The sequence below is a fragment of the Gigantopelta aegis genome, chromosome 3, assembly GCF_016097555.1.
Source record: "Gigantopelta aegis isolate Gae_Host chromosome 3, Gae_host_genome, whole genome shotgun sequence".
NCBI classification, from domain to species: Eukaryota; Metazoa; Mollusca; class Gastropoda; order Neomphalida; family Peltospiridae; genus Gigantopelta; species Gigantopelta aegis.
This window is the reverse complement of record NC_054701.1, coordinates 1,582,039-1,607,124: the sequence shown is the minus strand read 5'-3', so window position 1 is coordinate 1,607,124 and position 25,086 is coordinate 1,582,039. Positions and strand designations below refer to the sequence as shown.

Here is a 25,086-nt window from a genome sequence, read left to right as displayed (position 1 = left end):
GTGTATTCAATCTCACTATGTGTACTCAGTCCCACTATGTGCATTCAGTCGCACTATGTGTATTCAATCTCACTATGTGTATTCGGTCTCACTATGTGTACTCAGTCTCACTGTGTGTATTCAGTCTCACTAAGTGTATTCAGTGTCACCGTGTGTATTCAGTGTCACTGTGAGTATTCAGTCTCACTATGTGTATTCGGTCTCAGTATATGTATTCGGTCTCAGTATGTGTATTCAGTCCCACTATGTGTATTCGGTCTCACTATGTGTATTCAATCTCACTATGTGTATTCGGTCTCACTATGTGTATTCAGTCTCACTGTGTACTCAGTCCCACTATGTGTATTCAGTCTCATTATGTGTATTCAATCTCACTATGTGTATTCAGTCTCACTGTGTATTCAGTCTCACTGTGTATTCAGTGTCACTATGGGTATTCAGTCTCACTGTGTATTCAGTCTCACTGTGTATTCAGTGTCACTATGGGTATTCAGTCTCACTGTGTATTCAATCTCACTGTGTATTCAGTCTCACTGTGTATTAAGTCTCACTGTGTATTAAGTCTCACTGTGTATTAAGTCTCACTGTGTACTCAGTGTCACTATGTATTCAGTCTCACTGTGTATTCAGTCTCACTGTGTATTCAGTGTCACTATGGGTATTCAGTCTCACTGTGTATTCAGTATCACTGTGTATTCAGTCTCACTGTGTATTCAGTGTCACTATGGGTATTCATTCTCACTGTGTATTCAGTCTCACTGTGTACTCAGTGTCACTATGGGTATTCAGGGGGCTGGCTGTGGTATGTGCTTTCCTGTCTGTGGGAAAGTGCATATAAAAGATCCCATGCTACATTAGAAAAATGTAGCAGGTTTCCTCTAATGACTACAAGTCATAATTACCAAATGCTTGATATCCAATAGCCAATGATTAATAAATCAATGTGCTCTAGTGGTGTTGTTAAACAAAACAAACTTCTTCTATGTGTATTTAGTTTCACTATGTGTATTCAGTCTCACAGTGTACTCGGTCTCACTATGTGTATTCAGTATCACTGCGTGTATTCAGTCTCACTATGTGTATTCAGTCTCACTGTGTACTCAGTCCCACTATGTGTATTCGGCTCACTATGTGTATTCAGTCTCACTATGAGTATTCAGTCTCACTGTGTATTCATGCTCACTGTGTATTCGGTCTCACTATGTGTATTCAGTCTCACTATGAGTATTCAGTATCACTATGTGTATTCAGTCCAACTGTGTATTCAGTCTCACTATGTGTATTCAGTATCACTGTGTATTCGGTCTCACTATGTGTACTCAGTCCCACTATGTGTATTCAATCTCAGTCCCACTATGTGTAATCAGTCCCACTATGTGTATTCAGTCTCACTATGTGTACTCAGTCCAACTGTGTGTATTCAATCCCATTATGTGTATTCAGTCTCACTATATGTATTCAATCTCACTATGTGTACTCTGTCCCACTATCTGTATTCAGTCCCACTATGTGTATTCGGTCTCACTATGTGTATTCAATCTCACTATGTGTACTCAGTCCCACTATGTGTATTCAGTCCCACTATGTGTATTCGGTCTCACTATGTGTATCCAATCTCACTATGTGTACTCAGTCCCACTATGTTTATTCAGTCCCAGTATGTATATTCAGTCTCACTATGAGTATTTAGTCTCACTATGTGTATTCATTCTCACTATGAGTATTCAGTCTTACTATGTGTACTCACTCCCACTAAGTGTATTCAGTCTCACTGTGTGTATTGATTCCCACTATGTGTATTCAGTCCAAGTATGTGTATTCAGTCTCACTATGTGTATTCAATCTCACTATGTGTATTCGGTCTCACTATGTGTATTTGGTCCCACTAAGTGTATTCAGTCTCACTGTGTGTATTCAATCTCACTATGTGTATTCGGTCTCACTATGTGTATTCAGTCTGACTATGTGTATTCAGTCTCACTATGTGTATTCAGTCTGAATGTGTACTCAGTCCCACTATGTGCATTCACTATGTGTATTGAATCTCACTATGTGTATTCGGTCTCACTATGTGTACTCAGTCTCACTGTGTGTATTCAGTCTCACTAAGTGTATTCAGTGTCACTGTGTGTATTCAGTGTCACTGTGTGTATTCAGTCTCACTATGTGTATTCGGTCTCAGTATGTGTATTCGGTCTCAGTATGTGTATTTAAGTCCCACTATGTGTATTCGGTCTCACTATGTGTATTGAATCTCACTGTGTGTATTCGGTCTCACTATGTGTATTCAGTCTCACTGTGTACTCAGTCCCACTATGTGTATTCAGTCTCATTATGTGTATTCAATCTCACTATTTGTATTCAGTCTCACTATGTGTATTCAGTCCCACTATGTATTCGGTCTGACTATGTGTATTCAGTCTGACTATGTGTATTCAGTGTCACTGTGTGTTGCGTTTTATTGATGTATTAGTTGGAAAGGCGTTGCCATGGCATAAGACTCAGAACAAAGCTTGACTGACTGTTTGCTGTTATTTTCAGGGGCAGTGGGGGAACCGAGGGAAGACCCAACACACCTATTGTTGGCAGTGACCAGGAGAATGAAGACTGGCTCGTCAAATTGGGTCAACGTAAATCAAGTGAGCTAGGCAAAACATCCATTTGTCTAACAGGGAATACCCCCCCCCCCCCCCCAGTACGGGGTCACCATGAATTAAGTGAATGTGGCGAAACATCCATTTGTCTAACAGGGAATACCTCCCCTCCCCCCCTAGTACTGGGTCACCATGAATCAAGTGAGTGTGGCGAAACATCCATTTGTCTAACAGGGCATACACACACCCAAGTACTGGGTCACCATGAATCAAGTGAGGTGCGAAACATCCATTGTCTAACAGGGAATATCCCCCCCCCCCCCCCAGTACTGGGTCATCATGAATCAAGTGAGTGTGGTGAAACATTCATTTGTCTAACAGGGAATACCTCCCCCCCCTCCCCCCCCCCTAGTACTGGGTCACCATGAATCAAGTGAGTGTGGCGAAACATCCATTTGTCTAACAGGGCATACACACACCCAAGTACTGGGTCACCATGAATCAAGTGAGGTGCGAAACATCCATTGTCTAACAGGGAATATCCCCCCCCCCCCCCCCAGTACTGGGTCATCATGAATCAAGTGAGTGTGGTGAAACATTCATTTGTCTAACAGGGAATACCTCCCCTCCCCCCCCCCCCTAGTACTGGGTCACCATGAATCAAGTGAGTGTGGCGAAACATCCATTTGTTTAACAGGGAATACCCCCCCCCCCCTCCTAGTACTGGGTCACCATGAATCAAGTGAGTGTGGCGAAACATCCATTTGTTTAACAGGGAATACCCCCCCCCCCCCCCAGTACTGGGTCACCATGAATCAAGTGAGTGTGGCGAAACATCCATTTGTTTAACAGGGAATACCCCCCCCCCCCCCCCCCCCCCCCCCCCCTCCTAGTACTGGGTCACCATGAATCAAGTGAGTGTGGCGAAACATCCATTTGTCTTACAGGGAATACCCCCCGCCCCCCCAGTACTGGGTCACCATGAATCAAGTGAGTGTCGCGAAACATCCATTTGTCTAGCAGCGAATACCTCCCCCCCCCACCCCCCCAGTACTGGATCACTATGAATCAAGTGAGTGTGGCGAAACATCCATTTGTCTAACAGGGAATATACCCCCCCCAGTACTGGGTCACCATGAATCAAGTGAGTGTGGCGAAACATCCATTTGTCTAACAGGGAATATACCCCCCCCCCCAGTACTGGGTCACCATGAATCATGTGAGTAGCACGAAACATCCATTTGTTTAACAGGGAATATCCTCGGCTACATCCATTCGTATAACAGCGAATACCCCTCACACACAGCTGGGTATGTCATACAACAAGAGACTGTGTCTCACATACAGCTGGGTATTTCATACAAGAGACTGTGCCTCACATACAGCTGGGTATTTCATACAAGAGACTGTGTCTCACATACAGCTGGGTATTTTATAGAAGATATTGTGTCTCATACACAGCTGGGTATGTCATACAACAAGAGACTGTGTCTCACATACAGTTGGGTATTTTATACAACAAGAGACTGTGTCTCACATACAGCTGGGTATGTCATACAAGAGACTGTGTCTCACATACAGCTGGGTATTTCATACAACAAGAGACTGTGTCTCACATACAGGTGGGTATTTCATACAACAAGAGACTGTATCTCACATACAGCTGGGTATGTCATACAACAAGAGATTGTGTCTCACATACAGCTGGGTATGTCATACAAGAGACTGTATCTCACATACAGCTGGATATGTCATACAAGAGATTGTGTCTCACATACAGCTAGGTATGTCATACAAGAGACTGTGTCTCACATACAGCTGGGTATGTCATACAAGATACTGTGTCTCACATACAGCTGGGTATTTCATACAACAAGAGACTGTATCTCACATACAGCTGGGTATGTCATACAACATGAGACTGTGTCTCATATACAGCTGGGTATGTCATACAACAAGAGACTGTGTCCCACATACAGCCGGGTATGTCATACAACAAGAGACTGTGTCTCACATACAGCTGGGTATGTCATACAACATGAGACTGTGTCTCATATACAGCTGGGTATGTCATACAACAAGAGACTGTATCTCACATACAGCTGGGTATGTCATACAACATGAGACTGTGTCCCACATACAGCCGGGTATGTCATACAACAAGAGACTGTATCTCACATACAGCTGGGTATGTCATACAACATGAGACTGTGTCTCATATACAGCTGGGTATGTCATACAACAAGAGACTGTGTCTCACATACAGCCGGGTATGTCATACAACAAGAGACTGTGTCTCACATACAGCCGGGTATGTCATACAACAAGAGACTGTGTCTCACATACAACTGGGTATTTTATACAACAAGATATTGTGTGGTGGTTGTGTGGTGGTTGTGGTGGTGGTTGTAGTCGTAGTAGTAGTAGTAGTTAATAGTGGTAGTAGCAGTTTGTAGTAGCAGTAGTAGTAGTAGTAATAGTAGTTAGTAGTAGTAGTAGTAGTAGTAGTAGTTAATAGTGGTAGTAGTAGTTTGTAGTAGTAGTAGTTAGTAGTAGTAGTTAGTAGTAGTAGTAGTAGTAGTAGTTAGTAGTAGTTGTAGTAGTAGTAGTTATAGTAGTAGTTGTAGAATGTTTTGAATTTTCTAAATTAGGATTGTTTTACGTGTATCTATCTCTTGTCAATTAGTCTGCATGCATTTATTGCAGTATTATAGTACTAAGTATATATGTAGCATAGTACTAAGTATATATGTAGCATAGTACTAAGTATACATGTAGCATAGTACTAAGTATACATGTAGTATAGTACTAAGTATATATGTAGTATGGTACTAAGTATATATGTAGTATAGTACTAAGTATAGTACTAAGTATATATGTAGTACAGTACTAAGTATATATGTAGTATAGTACTAAGTATATATGTAGTATAGTACTAAGTATAGTACTAAGTACATATGTAGTATAGTACTAAGTATATATGTAGCATAGTACTAAGTATACATGTAGCATAGTACTAAGTATACATGTAGCATAGTACTAAGTATATATGTAGTATAGTACTAAGTATATATGTAGTATAGTACTAAGTATATATGTAGTATAGTAGGGTTGGGTACCACGAACAAAAACGTACCGCGGTGTACAGCGGTTTTTGTAATGTACCACGGTATACCACGGTAATGACAGCATACTAATCACTGCGATTCAGTGATACAATAATTGCTCAACATACAATGTCATTTATGTGCCTTTGAACTTAGGGGTCAAACATATATGACATACTACAATGATATACCTACCAGTACAGATTTTGACTGATTCAGTTTACACTCTATTTCCTATAAAGTTGAGTAAACATTAAGCAGGACTAAAACTCTCATTTAGAGAATAGCCAATACTTATAGGTAGAATATAGTTGTAGAGCCTTGTTGTATTTTAAGACCTTATAATGTAAATGAAATAAACATAACAGATGAATAAATTCCCTAGTTATCATTTCAGTTAAACTGGAAAATAATGAAAATGACAAAGTTACGTAATATTTGAATGGCCCTTGATATCTAGGCCGGGCCCTAGCCCAGTGGTAAAACACCCGGTTGGACGCGTGGTAGGTCTAGGATCGATCCAAGCCGGTGGGCCCATTGGGCTATTTCTCATTTATGTATGTGCACCACGACTGGTATAGCAAAGGTCGTGGTAAGTTCTACTAATGAGAAAATGTAGTGAGTTTCCTCTCTAAGACTATATAATCAAAATTACCAAACGTTTGACATTCAGTAGCCAATGTTTTTGTTCTGCTCTATATAAAGATAAACAAATGTAACCTGTGCCACCCCACTAGAAGCTCTGCATACGTCCCCAACCCTCCAGATATCGTGCCAATTCCACAGGCCGAATGGGCCATATACATAAGCTATGCTATGGGTCTGTATCTTTAATCTCTTTGATAATGAATTCATGTTTAAAGAAGAAAAACAATTTAGAAACAAAATAGCCACACTGGCAGTATTTTATTTTATGAATGAATGAATGAATGAATGACTGTTTAACGACACCCCAGCACGAAAAATACATCGGCTATTGGGTGTCAAACTATGGTAATGCAAATAAATAAAGTGATGATCAACATCAATATAAAAATTCAAGGTTTAAACAAAAACAGTGTAAAGAACTGTGCAAAAATACAAATACAAATATCACAGAATTTTACGGACACCGAATTTTACTCTAAACTTCAATTTGTGCTGTATTGGCCATTCTCAAAGAGAATGTTACACCCCTGCACCACGGTGAGGTTACAGCACGCGCAGGGGTTTATTTTATGAATGCAAATGAAATAGTTAGGCTTTCGTGGGTTTTTTTTTTTAAGTACGTAACTCCCCTCCTCCTAACTTATATGTATGTTTTAAACTGAATACTGTTTATAATTGTTTTCGTATCCAACTCAAGAGTATAGCCAGTCACCCAAAACAAAGACAAAGAAAACGTCATTATATGTTATTGTTCTCAAAACACTGGCGTGTGACCGTCTTTCAGACTTTCACAACTGGAAAAAAACCTTTTCAGTTTCATAAATTCATTGCAACGTGATGCGAGACTTTTGTATGTTTATCTACCAGGGGCGGAAGGATGTATCGTACCTGTAGGTGTATGTAGGTGTACGTATGTGCGTGTGTATGTGTTTATGTATGTATGCGTGTGTGTTAAAGTTTTGTACATATACATTTTCTACAAATTCCCTTTCTGATATAATTATAGTCTAAATTAATATCTTTCCTCTGATTTGTTTTAGATATGTATGGTAGCGGTGTCAGAGGCGTCACTGGCAATACAACCGAAGGTTTTTCTTATTTATTTATTTATTTATTTATTTTATGTTATTTATTTTAATTCATAAAATTTAATTATTTATTTATTTATTTTCAACATTTGCATTTGTTAACCGAAGAGCCATAATCGAGCCGTATTCTGATTAAAAAGTATCGAAAGAAATAATACTGAAATGATATAGTTAAAAGTAATTATAATAAATTAGCTTCCAGTATATTAATGGCCTGACATGGGCTAGTATCAGATCAACGAGCAGGACCCTGGCAGTAAGATCTGTGCTGTGTTCGGTCCCTGGTCTCCCCAGACTGACGGAGACTCTCTCCAATAAACTCAACACAGCCGTGCATCGCTTGTTGCCGTTTTTAGGTTTTGCTTCACATTCGTATCCAAGTTCATTTCATTTATATACAGTATTTGTTTTAAACACACCCATTGGCAAGAACACTGTGTGAGATTCTGGGTGTCGCAAACCGACATGGCACGTGTGGGAGATGAAGTTAGAGATAGCCGATTGGCTGCACTACGGTAATGGCCTAGACCCTAAACCCACACGATCCACTGAACGTAGCATGCCGGAAACTGATTACACTGTGACGTATAACTTAACTGTGCACCGTTTATACGTTGTAGTCGAACAAAATTAAAAACCCCTTAAAATACTAGTATATGTATATTATTAACATGAATTTTTGAGAACATACTTATCTGAAGTATAATACTACATTCATGTCCGTTATGTCCGTCCAATTATCTTACAGCTCGTTACTTAAAAAAACAAAATCAAAGGGAAAAAAAGGAACTTTATTGTGGCGAGTCTTAAGCGAAACCGAATACATAATGGATTTCAGTTCTCTTTTATTCCTTCAGTTCCTTATACTTTAGGAAGCGATGTTCCCCCAAATTCCTCCTCTTCTTTTTCTTCTTCTTTTAAGTTTGTCCATGTTTGTCAGTGCACCCCCCACCCCCTGCTTCCTCAACTATCCCGCTTCCGACCCTTGTAAACAGAGTGCGTTAAGATATAATAATTTAATGTTTTGAGCTGTTGGACAAACATCATGAAGATAAAAAAGCTATTATCACTGGACTAACGTAACAATACATCCAGTTTCATTTCTTATCTGTCTGTTGATGTTCATTTGTTGTTTCTCTTCTTTATCTGTGTATGTATATGTGTATGTATATGTATATGTATATACGTATGTATATGTGTACGTGTATTTATGTAGGTGTACGTATGTATGTATGTGCGTGTGTATGTGTTTATATATGTATGCGTGTGTGTTAAAAAAATTATACATATATATTTTCTACAAATTCCCTTTCTGATATAATTATAGTCTAAATTAATATCTTTCCTCTGATTTGTTTTAGATATGTATGGTAGCGGTGTCAGAGGCGTCACTGGCAATACAACCGAAGGTTTTTCTTATTTATTTATTTATTTATTTATTTATTTTATGTTATTTATTTTAATTAATAAAATTTAATTATTTATTTATTTATTTATTTATTTTTGAACATCTGCATTTCTTAACCGAAGAGCCACAATCGAGCCGTATTCTGATTAAAAAGTATTTAAAGAAATAATACTGAAATAATATAGTTAAAAGTAATTATAATAAATTAGCTTCCAGTTTATTAATGGCCTGACATGGGCTAGTATCAGATCAACGAGCAGGACCCTGGCAGTAAGATATGTGCTGTGTTCGGTCCCTGGTCTCCCCAGACTGACGGAAACTGTCTCCAATAAACTCAACACAGCCGTGCATTGCTTGTTGCCGTTTTTAGGTTTTGCTTCACACTCGTATCCAAGTTCATTTGTTTTAAACACACCCATTGGCCAGAACACTGTGTGAGATTCTGTGTGTCGCAAACCGACATGGCACGTGTGGGAGATGAAGTTAGAGACAGCCGATTGGCTGCACTACGGTAATGGTCTAGACCCTAAACCCACACGATCCACTGAACGTAGCATGCCGAAAACTGATTACACTGTGATGTATAAATTAACGGTGCACCGTTTATACGTTGTAGTCGAACAAAATTAAAAAACCCTTGAAATACTAGTATATGTATATTATTAACATGAATTTTTGAGAACATACTTATCTGAAGTATAATACTACATTCATGTCCGTTATGTCCGTCCAATTATCTTACAGCTCGTTACTTAAAAAAACTAAATCAAAGGGAAAAAAAGGAACTTTATTGTGGCGAGTCTTAAGCGAAACCGAATACATAATGGATTTCAGTTCTCTTTTATTCCTTCAGTTCTTTATACTTTAGGAAGCGGTGTTCCCCCAAATTCCTCCTCTTCTTTTTCTTCTTCTTTTAAGTTTGTCCATGTTTGTCAGTGCACCCCCCACCCCCTGCTTCCTCAACTATCCCGCTTCCGACCCTTGTAAACAGAGTGCGTTAAGATATAATAATTTAATGTTTTGAGCTGTTGGACAAACATCATGAAGATAAAAAAACTATTATCACTGGACTAACGTAACAATACATCCAGTTTCATTTCTTATCTGTCTGTTGATGTTCATTTGTTGTTTCTCTTCTTTATCTGTTTATGTATATGTGTATGTGTATGTATATGTATATGTATATGCGTATGTATATGTGTACGTGTACGTGTATTTATGTAGGTGTACGTATGTATGTATGTGCGTGTGTATGTGTTTATGTATGTATGCGTGTGTGTTAAAGTTTTGTACATATACATTTTCTACAAATTCCCTTTCTGATATAATTATAGTCTAAATTAATATCTTTCCTCTGATTTGTTTTAGATATGTATGGTAGCGGTGTCAGAGGCGTCACTGGCAATACAACCGAAGGTTTTTCTTATTTATTTATTTATTTATTTTATGTTATTTATTTTAATTAATAAAATTTAATTATTTATTTATTTATTTATTTATTTTTGAACATCTGCATTTCTTAACCGAAGAGCCACAATCGAGCCGTATTCTGATTAAAAAGTATTTAAAGAAATAATACTGAAATAATATAGTTAAAAGTAATTATAATAAATTAGCTTCCAGTTTATTAATGGCCTGACATGGGCTAGTATCAGATCAACGAGCAGGACCCTGGCAGTAAGATCTGTGCTGTGTTCGGTCCCTGGTCTCCCCAGACTGACGGAAACTGTCTCCAATAAACTCAACACAGCCGTGCATTGCTTGTTGCCGTTTTTAGGTTTTGCTTCACACTCGTATCCAAGTTCATTTGTTTTAAACACACCCATTGGCCAGAACACTGTGTGAGATTCTGTGTGTCGCAAACCGACATGGCACGTGTGGGAGATGAAGTTAGAGATAGCCGATTGGCTGCACTACGGTAATGGTCTAGACCCTAAACCCACACGATCCACTGAACGTAGCATGCCGGAAACTGATTACACTGTGATGTATAAATTAACTGTGCACCGTTTATACGTTGTAGTCGAACAAAATTAAAAAACCCTTAAAATACTAGTATATGTATATTATTAACATGAATTTTTGAGAACATACTTATCTGAAGTATAATACTACATTCATGTCCGTTATGTCCGTCCAATTATCTTACAGCTCGTTACTTAAAAAAACTAAATCAAAGGGAAAAAAAGGAACTTTATTGTGGCGAGTCTTAAGCGAAACCGAATACATAATGGATTTCAGTTCTCATTTATTCCTTCAGTTCTTTATACTTTAGGAAGCGGTGTTCCCCCAAATTCCTCCTCTTCTTTTTCTTCTTCTTTTAAGTTTGTCCATGTTTGTCAGTGCACCCCCACCCCCTGCTTCCTCAACTATCCCGCTTCCGACCCTTGTAAACAGAGTGCGTTAAGATATAATAATTTAATGTTTTGAGCTGTTGGACAAACATCATGAAGATAAAAAAGCTATTATCACTGGACTAACGTAACAATACATCCAGTTTCATTTCTTATCTGTCTGTTGATGTTCATTTGTTGTTTCTCTTCTTTATCTGTGTATGTATATGTGTATGTGTATGTATATGTATATGTATATGCGTATGTATATGTGTACGTGTATGTGTATTTATGTAGGTGTACGTATGTATGTATGTGCGTGTGTATGTGTTTATGTATGTATGTATGCGTGTGTGTTAAAGTTTTGTACATATACATTTTCTACAAATTCCCTTTCTGATATAATTATAGTCTAAATTAATATCTTTCCTCTGATTTGTTTTAGATATGTATGGTAGCGGTGTCAGAGGCGTCACTGGCAATACAACCGAAGGTTTTTCTTATTTATTTATTTATTTATTTATGTTATTTATTTTAATTAATAAAATTTAATTATTTATTTATTTATTTATTTATTTTCAACATTTGCATTTCTTAACCGAAGAGCCACAATCGAGCCGTATTCTGATTAAAAAGTATCGAAAGAAATAATACTGAAATGATATAGTTAAAAGTAATTATAATAAATTAGCTTCCAGTTTATTAATGGCCTGACATGGGCTGGTATCAGACCAACGAGCAGGACCCAGGCAGTAAGATCTGTGCTGTGTTCGGTCCCTCGTCTCCCCAGACTGGCGGAAACTGTCTCCAATAAACTCAACACAGCCGTGCATTGCTTGTTGCCGTTTTTAGGTTTTGCTTCACACTCGTATTCAAGTTCATTTGTTTTAAACACACCCATTGGCCAGAACACTGTGTGAGATTCTGTGTGTCGCAAACCGACATGGCACGTGTGGGAGATGAAGTTAGAGATAGCCGATTGACTGCACTACGGTAATGGCCTAGACCCTAAACCCACACGATCCACTGAACGTAGCATGCCGGAAACTGATTACACTGTGACGTATAAATTAACTGCACCGTTTATACGTTGTAGTTGAACCAAAAAAACAACAACCTTAAAATACTAGTACATGTATATTATAAACATGAATTTTTGAGAACATACTTATCTGAAGTATAATACTACATTCATGTCCGTTATGTCCGTCCAATTATCTTACAGCTCGTCACTTAAAAAAACTAAATCAAAGGGAAAAAAAGGAACTTTATTGTGTCGAGTCTTAAGCGAAACCGAATACATAATGGATTTCACTTCTCTGTTTTTTTCTTCAGTTCTTTATACTTCAGGAAGCGATGTTCCCCAATATTCCCCCTCCTCTTCTCTTGTTCTTTTTAAGTTTGTCCATGTTTTTAAAAGTTTAAATCGCCCTCACTATACTAACCCATAGAAATGGAGAACAAATAACACACACACACCCAACCGACCCCCCCCCCCCCTACACCCCCCACCCCACCCCGACTCCTTTTCACGAGTTGCAGCCTCTCCCAAAACTAATCCTAGATTCTCCCCGCTATACATTGTGATACCAACCACTAAATCCTGTGTGAATATATTTGTATTTATGTTTTATATTAGTTAGCGCAGGTGATTTCTGAAGAGATTGTCTATTATTTCAGGTGTGAAAGGTGACGCTGCCGGCAGCGATAACAGGCGTGCCTCGTTAAGACCCAAGACACCGCATCGTTAGTATTGTATTCTTATTCGTAATTAACGCTTTTGAGAGAGAGAGAGAGAGAGAGAGAGAGAGAGAGAGAGAGAGAGAGAGAGAATAAAAACAACAACATACCGACAGATTAAGAGAGAGAGAGAGAGAGAGAGAGAGAGAGAGAGAGAGAGAGAGAGAGAGAGAGAGAGAGATGTATGGAGGGAGAGAGAGAGGGGTATGGAGCAAGAGAGAGAGAGAGAGAGAGAGAGAGAGAGAGAGAGGGGGAGAGAGATAGAATAAAAACAACAACATACCGACAGATTAAGAGAGAGCGAGAGAGAGAGAGAGAGAGAGAAAGAGAGAGGGAGATGTATGGAGGGAGAGAGAGAGAGAGAGAGAGAGAGAGAGAGAGAGAGAGAGAGAGAGAGAGAGAGAGAGAGAGAGGGAGGGAGAACGAGAGCCTGGGAGAGAAAGAAATAAAGAGGCAGAGATGATATTTATAAAATTAAAATGGAACTGTATTGAAATAAACCATTTTGCTTTATTTATATTAAATAGTTTTCACGGCTAGATTATTCATGCAATACACACACACACACACACACACACACACCCGGCGATCATCTGTCGATAATAACTCTAATCCACACACACACATGCTGAAATTCAGTAAACTAAACTTCAACATTATCACTATGATTAATTGCGTAATGTCCATTATTTTGTCTTTCTTAGGTCGTAAATCGATGCAAAGGTCACCCGACCAAAAGGGCAGCAGTTCCGGAGAAAATCAGGTAAGAAGAACGATGAAATTTCTCCCAGTCCTACATGGCGCTATCCTCTAGGTAGCAGTGCACCTAATAGTACCGGGTCATAGTTTGAAATGCATCCAACTTTTCATTCCGCATTTAACGCATCTTCACAAGACAAGGTACCATTCCATACTGTATACTGCTGAGCATGTTTGAAATACTAAACATTTGAGGCATCAATATGATTAGAATGCACAGTAAATTTCACCATACTTGATATTTTAACGTGCTCATTAATGTCAGCATACTTCGTGTTTTGATTGTGATTACAATATTCGGCATGTTATTTCAGTATTTAAATCAGTTGTCTGGTTTCAACATTAGCTATTGTTATTCAAACTCACAAGTTTGGGTTCTTGTTTTATCATCAAACTCTCTAAGTGTGTGTTCTTGTTTTATCATCACAGTCTCTAAGTGTGTGTTGTTGTTTTACAATCAAACTCTCTAAGTGTGTGTTCTTGTTTTTCATTACAAGCTTTCAGTCTGTGTGTGTGTGGGGTGGGGGGGGGGGGGTGTTGGTGGGGTCCCACCAAATTCTCTAAGTGTGTGTTGTTGTGTTTGCGTGTCGCCTGTGATCGATGCTCGGATATGAATGTTTAATCCCTTCCCGGCTCACCTGTTATCGGTCAGCTGATGTGGACGAGATTCCGATCGGAGGCCGCCATCTGGTGTAGCTGTCGTTGTTTGCCGTGTCACTGGTCACCCGGATTAGAGTGCGCCGATCTCTTTGTAAACGATTACGTTTAGCACCTCGTAACGTTTACCGTATCACCCGACCGCATTTGATGACAGTGTGTATTTTGGCAGTCCGTCAGTCGTTTGTATAGAATGAAGGTAAGCGATGTTTTACCTGTCTAGATGGTGTTAGGAATGCGTGGTAATAGAGATAGTAAATTAAACTAGTGTCATGTTAGCACTAGGAGTGAAGCAGCCACATACGCCAATGTCACGCGCCTCAATGCACGTAAGTGATGGTGTGCGTGAGTGATCGCCGGTAAAGGGGAGATAACTGGAGATATTCTTATTGTTTTGGATGAGGAATTTAAATGCATGGCATGGCAATAAACGAGGTATGTAAGAAATGTATTAATTTGAGGATTACAGTGTGTTAGCGTTTTTTATACCAATACCCCAAAAAACATTTAGTAAGCAAGCCAAAAACACTGATCCAAAACATATTCCCCAAAACATGATCAAATAAAGCAACAAACAATTGACCGAATCCGCTAAAATCCTTATCTAGGTGTAATACTTGATCAAATTCCAGTGCGTACACATGACCAGCTGACGAAAGCCACTTAGTGCAGTCTTTATTAAATGTTTCACTCCCGTTCGTAAAGCGCTATTCACCCTCCAGTTATAGTAAGTGTCATTAAAGGTGCTTCTATAGTTTTTTGTACAGACCCTCGCCCAATGACAATAAGCGTTATTAAATGTGTTTGTATAGTTTTTGTTGTCAACACCGGGAATCAATACGACAGTTTTCCTGCGCTTACCGCTGGCAGTAGATTGATAAACATGAAACCATCTGTATCGATCTGTAATGAATATTTTAGTTCAGGATCCTTCCAGAAATTACCCCGAGCGCTGACGGGTATTCACTCGAGCCACTATTCCACGGTTCATGGATCTGCGAGAACTGAAAAGAAAGAAAGAAAATATAATCCAAAACGATTTAATTAAAATTGAACTTTACATTGGCAATGAGCGTTGGTAGAGAAACACTTCACCCCCATCGGACTGGTTGTGGAACAGTTCCCGGCATCGATTCCGTGTTCTAAGGCTTTATTTGCACACAGTGTATTTTACATGAAGTGACCGGTCAGCACGTTCCCGGGGTGCGGCACGTGTAAGTTGGTGCACACAGTGTATGTTACTTGAAATGACCGGTCTACACATTCCCGGGGTGCGGCACGTGTAAGCAGACCTGTCAACCCTCCCGGATTCCGCGGGAGTCTCCCGGTATTTGATAAAATCTCCTTTGACCTGTGCGGGAGACAGTTTCTCCTGTTAAATGACATTTTTGTAAGCATAAAAAAAAAATCGATCCTCGTTTGTCAAAATAACAGAAGGGAAGTAACTCTGCCTTTTTTTCTCATTCGGAAAATGTCGACTACTTTCGGTTTCCGAGAATGTAACAGGCCGAATTGTCCCGACTGTTTAACCTTTGCCGAAGTGAGAATTGTGGGATAGCCTATTTATATTGTTAAAAAAGCACATGGAGTTTATAAAATGATGTGTTATTATAATGTTTGTTGTCATCGTAATGGCTACGAAGCGTGTTGCCGCTAATTAAACAGGCTGTGTATTGACATTCAGTGTTGCCATATAAAACAAAAAAAACTATCCAATTTAGTTCCAATAGCCGATGATAAGATTAAAAATCAATGTGCTCTAGTGGCGTCGTTAAATAAAACAAACTTTACTTTTAATAACACCTCTGAATTGTAAAATGTCTTCCCACTGGATTACATAATGCAACTATGACAAATCTGAGTTGACAGCGATACACACGATGCATGTTAAAATCACATGTCACAGCAAGACAACGAAAAAACCAATTAGCTGTATAAACATACTTGTGTCAGTTAATTTTGTATGTTTGTGCGGTAAAATGTTGGTTATAAGGGTACACTTCAAGAAATTATTTTTGTACAATTAAAAAATGTTGTTTGACATTGACATAAAGTTACTCACGGAAATGGGTATAATTCCGGTATATTTCACACGATGTCCGTAATGAGGTTTTACTTATGATTAATGAAAATACAATGTTTATTGCATCATTATAATGATTTTAAATCAGTACCACGCCACCGTTCCTCATTATAGTAAAAACTGAATATTAATTTATAAGATTTATATAAATTTGTCTTTGGTACTTAGGTACACTAACCACAAATGATAATGTAACGCAACCTGTAAGGCTGTAAGTGTAATACCGTAAATGTACTAATTAAATTTTTTATTTCTTGTTCATGTTCTTAACATTTTTGGATAAAATATTTTTTTTTTTTAAATATGTATTAAATCATAATAATATTTAAACTTAAAAAAAAAAAATAATAATAATATTTTTTTTTTTTTTTTTAATGCCAAGATCTAAAGTTAAGAAGTATATATGACATTATAAAGTATTCATATAACTTATTGTAATAATTTTTTTTTTAAATCTTGCGATTTTGGGTTAAATTGTGTGAATTTAAAAAATCTCCTGCTTTTTGACCACATCTCCTGCTTTTTCAACACACACCTCCTGCTTTCTCTTGACTAAAGGTTGACAGGTCTGCGTGTAAGTTGGTGCACACAGTGTATGTTACTTGAAATGACCGGTCTACACATTCCCGGGGTGCGGCACGTGTAAGTTGGTGCACACAGTGTATGTTACTTGAAATGACCGGTCTACACATTCCCGGGGTGCGGCACGTGTAAGTTGGTGCACACAGTGTATGTTACTTGAAATGACCGGTCTACACGGTCCCGGGGTGCGGCACGTGTATGTTGTTGCACACAGTGTATTTTACACGAAGTGACCGGTCTACACGGTCCCGGGGTGCGGCACGTGTATGTTGTTGCACACAGTGTATTTTACACGAAGTGACCGGTCTACACGGTCCCGGGGTGCGGCACGTGTATGTTGTTGCACACAGTGTATTTTACACGAAGTGACCGGTCTACACGGTCACGGGGTGCGGCATCTGTATGTTGGTGCACACAGTGTATTTTACACGAAGTGACCGGTCTACACGGTCCCGGGGTGCGGCACGTGTATGTTGTTGCACACAGTGTATTTTACACGAAGTGACCGGTCTACACGGTCCCGGGGTGCGGCACGTGTATGTTGGTGCACACAATGTATTTTACACGTCTACACGTTCCCGGGGTGCGGCACGTGTATGTTGGTGCACACAGTGTATTTTACACGAAGTGACCGGTCTACACGGTCCCGGGGTGCGGCACGTGTATGTTGTTGCACACAGTGTATTTTACACGAAGTGACCGGTCTACACGGTCCCGGGGTGCGGCACGTGTATTTTGTTGCACACAGTGTATTTTACACGAAGTGACCGGTCTACACGGTCCCGGGGTGCGGCACGTGTATGTTGTTGCACACAGTGTATTTTACACGAAGTGACCGGTCTACACGTTCCCGGGGTGCGGCACGTGTATGTTGGTGCACACAGTGTATTTTACACGAAGTGACCGGTCTACACGGTCCCGGGGTGTGGCACGTGTATGTTGGTGCACACAGTGTATTTTACACGAAGTGACCGGTCTACACGGTCCCGGGGTGCGGTACGTGTATGTTGGTGCACGAAGTGACCGGTCTACACGGTCCCGGGGTGCGGCACGTGTATGTTGTTGCACACAGTGTATTTTACACGTCTTCACGTTCCCGGGGTGCGGCACGTGTATGTTGTTGCACACAGTGTATTTTACACGTCTACACGGTTCCGGGGTGCGGCACGTGTATGTTGGTGCACACGGTGTATTTTACACGTCTACATGTTCCCGGGGTGCGGCACGTGTATGTTGGTGCACACAGTGTATTTTACACGTCTACACGTTCCTGGGGAGCGGCACGTGTATGTTGTTGCACACAGAGTATTTTACACGAAGTGACCGGTCTACACGTTCCCGGGGTGCGGCACGTGTATGTTGGTGCACACAGTGTATTTTACACGTCTACACGGTCCCGGGGTGCGGCAGGTGTATGTTGGTGCACACAGTGTATTTTACACGAAGTGACCGGTCTACACGTTCCCGGGGTGCGGCAGGTGTATGTTGGTGCACACAGTGTATTTTACACGAAGTCACCGGTCTACACGGTCCCGGGGTGCGGCACGTGTATGTTGGTGCACACAGTGTATTTTACACGTCTACACGGTCCCGGGGTGCGGCACGTGTATGTTGGTGCACACAGTGTATTTTACACGTCTACACCTTCCCGGGGTGCGGCACGTGTATGTTGGTGCACACAGTGTATTTTACACGAAGTGACCGGTCTACACGGTCCCGGGGTGCGACACGTGTATGTTGATGCACACAGTGTATTTTACACGAAGTGACCGGTCTACACGGTCCCGGGGTGCGGCACGTGTATGTTGGTGCACACAGTGTATTTTACACATCTACACGTTCCCGGGGTGCGGCACGTGTATGTTGGTGCACACAATGTATTTTACACGAAGTGACCGGTCTACACGGTCCCGGGGTGCGGCACGTGTATGTTGGTGCACGAAGTGACCGGTCTACACGGTCCCGGGGTGCGGCACGTGTATGTTGGTGCACACAGTGTATTTTACACGTCTACACGTTCCCGGGGTGCGGCACGTGTATGTTGTTGCACACAGTGTATTTTACACGTCTACACGGTTCCGGGGTGCGGCACGTGTATGTTGGTGCACACGGTGTATTTTACACGTCTACATGTTCCCGGGCTGCGGCACGTGTATGTTGGTGTACACAGTGTATTTTACACGTCTACACATTCCCGGGTGCGGCACGTGTATGTTGGTGCAGACAGTGTATTTTACACGTCTACACGGTCCCGGGGTGCGGCAGGTGTATGTTGGTGCACACAGTGTATTTTACACGAAGTGACCCGTCTACACGTTCCCGGGGTGCGGCAGGTGTATGTTGGTGCACACAGTGTATTTTACACGAAGTCACCGGTCTACACGGTCCCGGGGTGCGGCACGTGTATGTTGGTGCACACAGTGTAATTTACACGTCTACACGTTCCCGGGGTGCGGCACGTGTATGTTTGTGCACACAGTGTATTTTACACGTCTACACGTTCCCGGGGTGCGGCACGTGTATGTTGTTGCACACAGTGTATTTTACACGAAGTGACCGGTCTACACGTTCCCGGGGTGCGGCACGTGTATGTTGGTGCACACAGTGTATTTTACACGTCTACACGTTCCCGGGGTGCGGCACGTGTATGTTGGTGCACACAGTGTATTTTACACGTCTACACGGTCCCGGGGTGCGGCACGTGTATGTTGGTGCACACAGTGTATTTTACACGTCTACACGGTCCCGGGGTGCGGCACGTGTATGTTGGTCACACAGTGTATTTTACACGAAGTGACCGGTCTACACGTTCCCGGGGTGCGGCACGTGTATGTTGGTGCACACAGTGTATTTTACACGAAGTGACCGGTCTACACGTTCCCGGGGTGCGGCATGTGTATGTTGGTGCACACAGTGTATTTTACACGAAGTCACCGGTCTACACGTTCCCGGGGTGCGGCACGTGTATGTTGTTGCACACAGTGTATTTTACACGTCTACACGTTCCCGGGGTGCGGCACGTGTATGTTGGTGCACACAGTGTATTTTACACGTCTACACGTTCCCTGGGTGCGGCACGTGTATGTTGGTGCACACAATGTATTTTACACGTCTACACGTTCCCGGGGTCCGGCACGTGTATGTTGGTGCACACAATGTATTTTACACGTCTACACGTTTCCGGGGTCCGGCACGTGTATGTTGGTGCACACAATGCATTTTACACGTCTACACGTTCCCGGGGTGCGGCACGTGTATGTTGGTGCACACACTGTATTTTACACGTCTACACGGTCCCGGGGTGCGGCACGTGTATGTTGGTGCAGACACTGTATTTTACACGTCTACACGGTCCCGGGGTGCGGCACGTGTATGTTGGTGCACACAGTGTATTTTACACGAAGTGACCGGTCTACACGTTCCTGGGGTGCGGCACGTGTATGTTGGTGCACACACTGTATTTTACACGAAGTGACCGGTCTACACGTTTCCGGGGTGCGGCACGTGTATGTTGTTGCACACAGTGTATTTTACACGTCTACACGTTCCCGGGGTGCGGCACGTGTATGTTGGTGTACACAGTGTATTTTACACGTCTACACGTTCCCCGGGTGCGGCAGGTGTATGTTGGTGCACGAAGTGACCGGTCTACACGGTCCCGGGGTGCGGCAGGTTTATGTTGTTGCACGAAGTGACCGGTCTACACGGTCCCGGGGTGCGGCACGTGTATGTTGGTGCACACAGTGTATTTTACACGAAGTGACCGGTCTACACGTTCCTGGGGTGCGGCACGTGTATGTTGGTGCACACACTGTATTTTACACGAAGTGACCGGTCTACACGTTTCCGGGGTGCGGCACGTGTATGTTGTTGCACACAGTGTATTTTACACGTCTACACGTTCCCGGGGTGCGGCACGTGTATGTTGGTGCACACAGTGTATTTTACACGTCTACACGTTCCCCGGGTGCGGCAGGTGTATGTTGGTGCACGAAGTGACCGGTCTACACGGTCCCGGGGTGCGGCAGGTTTATGTTGTTGCACGAAGTGACCGGTCTACACGGTCCCGGGGTGCGGCACGTGTATGTTGGTGCACGAAGTGACCGGTCTACACGGTCCCGGGGTGCGGCAGGTGTATGTTGGTTCACGAAGTGACCGGTCTACACGGTCCCGGGGTGCGGCACGTGTATGTTGGTGCAGAATAATCGTCGAACGTCAAGTAGAATGTATTTCTGTCTGTCTGTCTGCTAGCCTGGCTGTCTGCCTGTCTGTTTGCCTGCCTTCCTACATGCCTGCCTACCTGTCTGTCTGCCTGTCTGCCTGTATATCCATATACATACGGAATAAGTGAGATTTTGTAATCATTCCAGTTGCACACAGAACTCAGTGTGAGTAAAATCAGCTGCACTGGTTAATAACTGGTAGTCCATTAGAGCTGACCCCAATCCGACTGACACAGAACTGTGGTGGACACGAAACAGGGCCACAGTGTGCAGACCGTACACTCAAATAGGTCGAAATTCGACATCGTCACACTAGTAAAGACGATTTCACGATGGCCACATTATTGCTGCAGATAGACCGACACGTATCGCATAAAGTGTGCTCAACAAGCATGTTGTATGCTTTATATTGCTCATCAAGCATGTTGTATGTTTTATATTTCTAAACAAGCATGTTGTATGTTTTATATTCCCCAACAGGCATGTTGTATGTTTTATATTCCTCAACAAGCATGTTGTATGTTTTATATTCCTTAACAAGCATGTTGTATGTTTTATATTCGACAACAAGCATGTTGTATGTTTTATATTCCTCAACAAGCATGTTGTATGTTTTATATTCCTCAACAAGCATGTTGTATGTTTTATATTCGACAACAAGCATGTTGTATGTTTTATATTCCTCAACAAGCATGTTGTGTGTTTTATATTCCTCAACAAGCATTTGTATGTTTTATATTCGACAACAAGCATGTTGTATGTTTTATATTCCTCAACAAGCATATTGTATGTTTTATATTCCTTAACAAGCATTTGTATGTTTTATATTCGACAACAAGCATGTTGTATGTTTTATATTCCTCAACAAGCATGTTGTATGTTTTATATTCCACAACAAGCATGTTGTATGTTTTATATTCCTCAACAAGCATGTTGTATGTTTTATATTCCACAACAAGCATTTGTATGTTTTATATTCCTCAGTTAATGTAAGTTTGTCTGGCTCTTGAAAACGTCCTCATTCGACTGTTACTCGACGAAGTACGATTTATTGATCATCTCAATATGGCAACATTAATGACTATTATGTCTTGTAGTCGTAAATTTACTTTTATATTTAACCTCCTGTCTCGGACTCCAGTCACTGGCGATGTCAGAGGCTAAGCCCGTGAGTGGCGTGCTTGAAACCATCGTGGTATATGAACACGTAAATAGAGTTACTTTATACTTAAACGTTGGCGTTAAATTATTGTAAAATGTACATTTGAAAATTAGTACTATTTTGGCAAACCAATGTGACTAGGTGTTCCTAAATAAACGTTTATTTATCTCTGTCGCCATTATTAATTTGTCTCGGGTATGTTTGACACTTTCTCCTGTCATCTCACTAACTCGTTCAGGTACGAGTTTACACAAACACACACAATGAAACTCCTGTTTAACAAAGGCAACCTCCCGCATTATTTGCCCAAATAGGTCAACACCCAGTGCAGTGCTACTAAATCTCCAGTACCCAGTAACTTTGATTTATATGTAAAATATGTAAATATGTAAATATAGTGCCTGCCATTGTAGCCGTCCGCTGGTATCCATAGATTGCCTGACCTTGTTGTGTTGTGTGATCGCCGCCGGAACGTTTTATTTCATAACCTGTTTGTTCTTTCCAACAGATTGCTAGCGTGATGGGGCTTTTGTTCTTTTTTTGTTCTTTTTTTTTTTGTAATTCAAATACGTTTTTTGCAGTAGATTGAAATGTGTTTGTTTCTTGATGAAATTGCATGAATTTAATATCGGCTTTGAAGACTGACATAACAGTTTTTGTCAGTAACGCAACGCGAGTTTTAAATGACACGTTGTCGGCGCAAGGTAAGACACACCTGTAGCAGCACCTGCAATCAGTGAGTGTTTGTGGACTATTTTCAGAGCACCTGTAATCAGTGAGTGTAGTCTAGTTTCAGAGCACCTGTAATCAGTGAGTGTTTGTGGTCTAGTTTCAGAGTACCTGTAATCAGTGAGTGTTTGTGGTCTAGTTTCAGAGTACCTGTAATCAGTGAGTGTTTGTAGACTTGTTTCAGAGCACCTGTAATCAGTGAGTGTAGTCTAGTTTCAGAGTACCTGTAATCAGTGAGTGTTTGTGGACTAGTTTCAGAGCACCTGTAATCAGTGAGTGTTTGTGGTCTAGTTTCAGAGCACCTGTAATCAGTGAGTGTTTGTAGACTTGTTTCAGAGCACCTGTAATCAGTGAGTGTAGTCTAGTTTCAGAGCACCTGTAATCAGTGGGTGTTTGTGGTCTAGTTTCAGAGTACCTGTAATCAGTGAGTGTTTGTGGTCTAGTTTCAGAGTACCTGTAATCAGTGAGTGTTTGTGGTCTAGTTTCAGAGCACCTGTAATCAGTGAGTGTTTGTAAACTTGTTTCAGAGCACCTGTAATCAGTGAGTGTTTGTGGTCTAGTTTCAGAGTACCTGTAATCAGTGAGTGTTTGTGGTCTAGTTTCAGAGAACCTGTAATCAGTGAGTGTTTGTAGTCTAGTTTTAGACAAGACAAGACTTTATTTAAATTCGGGCCGTCACACAACGGCATAGGAGGAATATATACATAAACATTTTGTTATATACACGTGACAAGATGGTTGACAGTAAATACATTAATTACAATGCATTCACAAACACCAACACATACACCAACACATACAAACATACATATCAGTATATTGTGTAATAATACAGATATTTAATACAGATATACGGGTATCCAAGTACTTATAAACGAATAGATTGTTAAACTTGTATACGGTGCAGTGGATAATGATAATATTTTATTAAATATGTTTGGTTTTGATGGTGTTTGTAGTCAAGGGCGTTTGAATTCATTAATTATTATATTTATGCTAATTTCTTTAGGGTACTAATTCGTTTATGCTCCATTAAATCTCTAAATTTATAAGTACTTGGTCGCGTATAATACTATGGATGTAGCAACTGGACTCTTGAATTATGAAAAAAAAGGCAAATGAAAAGATAATGGAACTCGTCGCCAATGTACATTACATTACATAATGTACAAATTCTATCTTCTATGAGTATGTTATTCCAACGTCCAATTTCAACGGGTAAGTAATGGTTAGACGTTCCAACTTTTAAGAGTGTTGTCCACAGTTTTTCTGGTAGTTTATTAATATAGCTTTTGAAAAATAGTTGTTCTTTATATAATCGGTAAGTGTTGCCTCTCGATGACTGTGATACGTTATTTTTCCATGTTTGTAAATACTGATCGCATTGTCTTTTTTTAATTTGTTGTGAGAGACAATTTACTGATATGAAAGATTGTCTTATCCAGATATCACCCATTCCCAAGTTATTCAGTGTGTTTTAACATTATTAATCCCGTTGTAGTTAGTTCCGTTGGTAAGGTGGTCATCTAACATAATTTTGTATAAAAGAGTAGATAATTTTAATTGTTTTCCTGATATCAGTCGAGCCCAGTAGCATACCATTCTCTCTCTCTCTCTCTCTCTCTCTCTCTCTCTCTCTCTCTCTCTCTCTCTCTCTCTCTCTCTCTCTCTCTATATATATATATATATATATATATATATATATATATATATATATATATATATAGTTAACTCGATTGGCATTCTCCCTAACTCTCCATAAAGCATAAATATTGGTGTTGCGTTCTTAACAGGTATGATGTGTCTTAGAAAGTGTATTTATACAGAATTAAATATATCAACTTTTTGATATCCCCATATTTCGCATCCATATAATAAAACTGGCAGAACCATTGAGTCGAACATTTTAAGTTTACATTCGGTTGATAGATAGTTGTTCTTTGATTTTGATAGTACAAAGTACATGGCCTTGG

The 25,086-nt window shown here is 40.6% G+C and overlaps 1 protein-coding gene across 5 annotated transcripts in view; it reads left to right on the top strand.

Annotated features, from left to right (window-relative positions):
* Positions 1–25,086, top strand: part of LOC121367353 — a 93,734-nt gene that overhangs the window by 28,647 nt on the left and 40,001 nt on the right. The window contains exons 3-9 of one of the 5 annotated variants that reach the window (XM_041491469.1): positions 2,542–2,639; positions 7,390–7,437; positions 8,799–8,846; positions 10,214–10,261; positions 11,624–11,671; positions 12,859–12,924; positions 13,623–13,681. In XM_041491469.1, coding sequence (XP_041347403.1) covers positions 2,542–2,639; positions 7,390–7,437; positions 8,799–8,846; positions 10,214–10,261; positions 11,624–11,671; positions 12,859–12,924; positions 13,623–13,681 — 415 coding nt within the window. The remainder of the gene's footprint in view (positions 1–2,541; positions 2,640–7,389; positions 7,438–8,798; positions 8,847–10,213; positions 10,262–11,623; positions 11,672–12,858; positions 12,925–13,622; positions 13,682–25,086) is intronic. The other 4 variants (XM_041491470.1, XM_041491471.1, XM_041491472.1 and 1 more) reach the window with 4 other exon arrangements.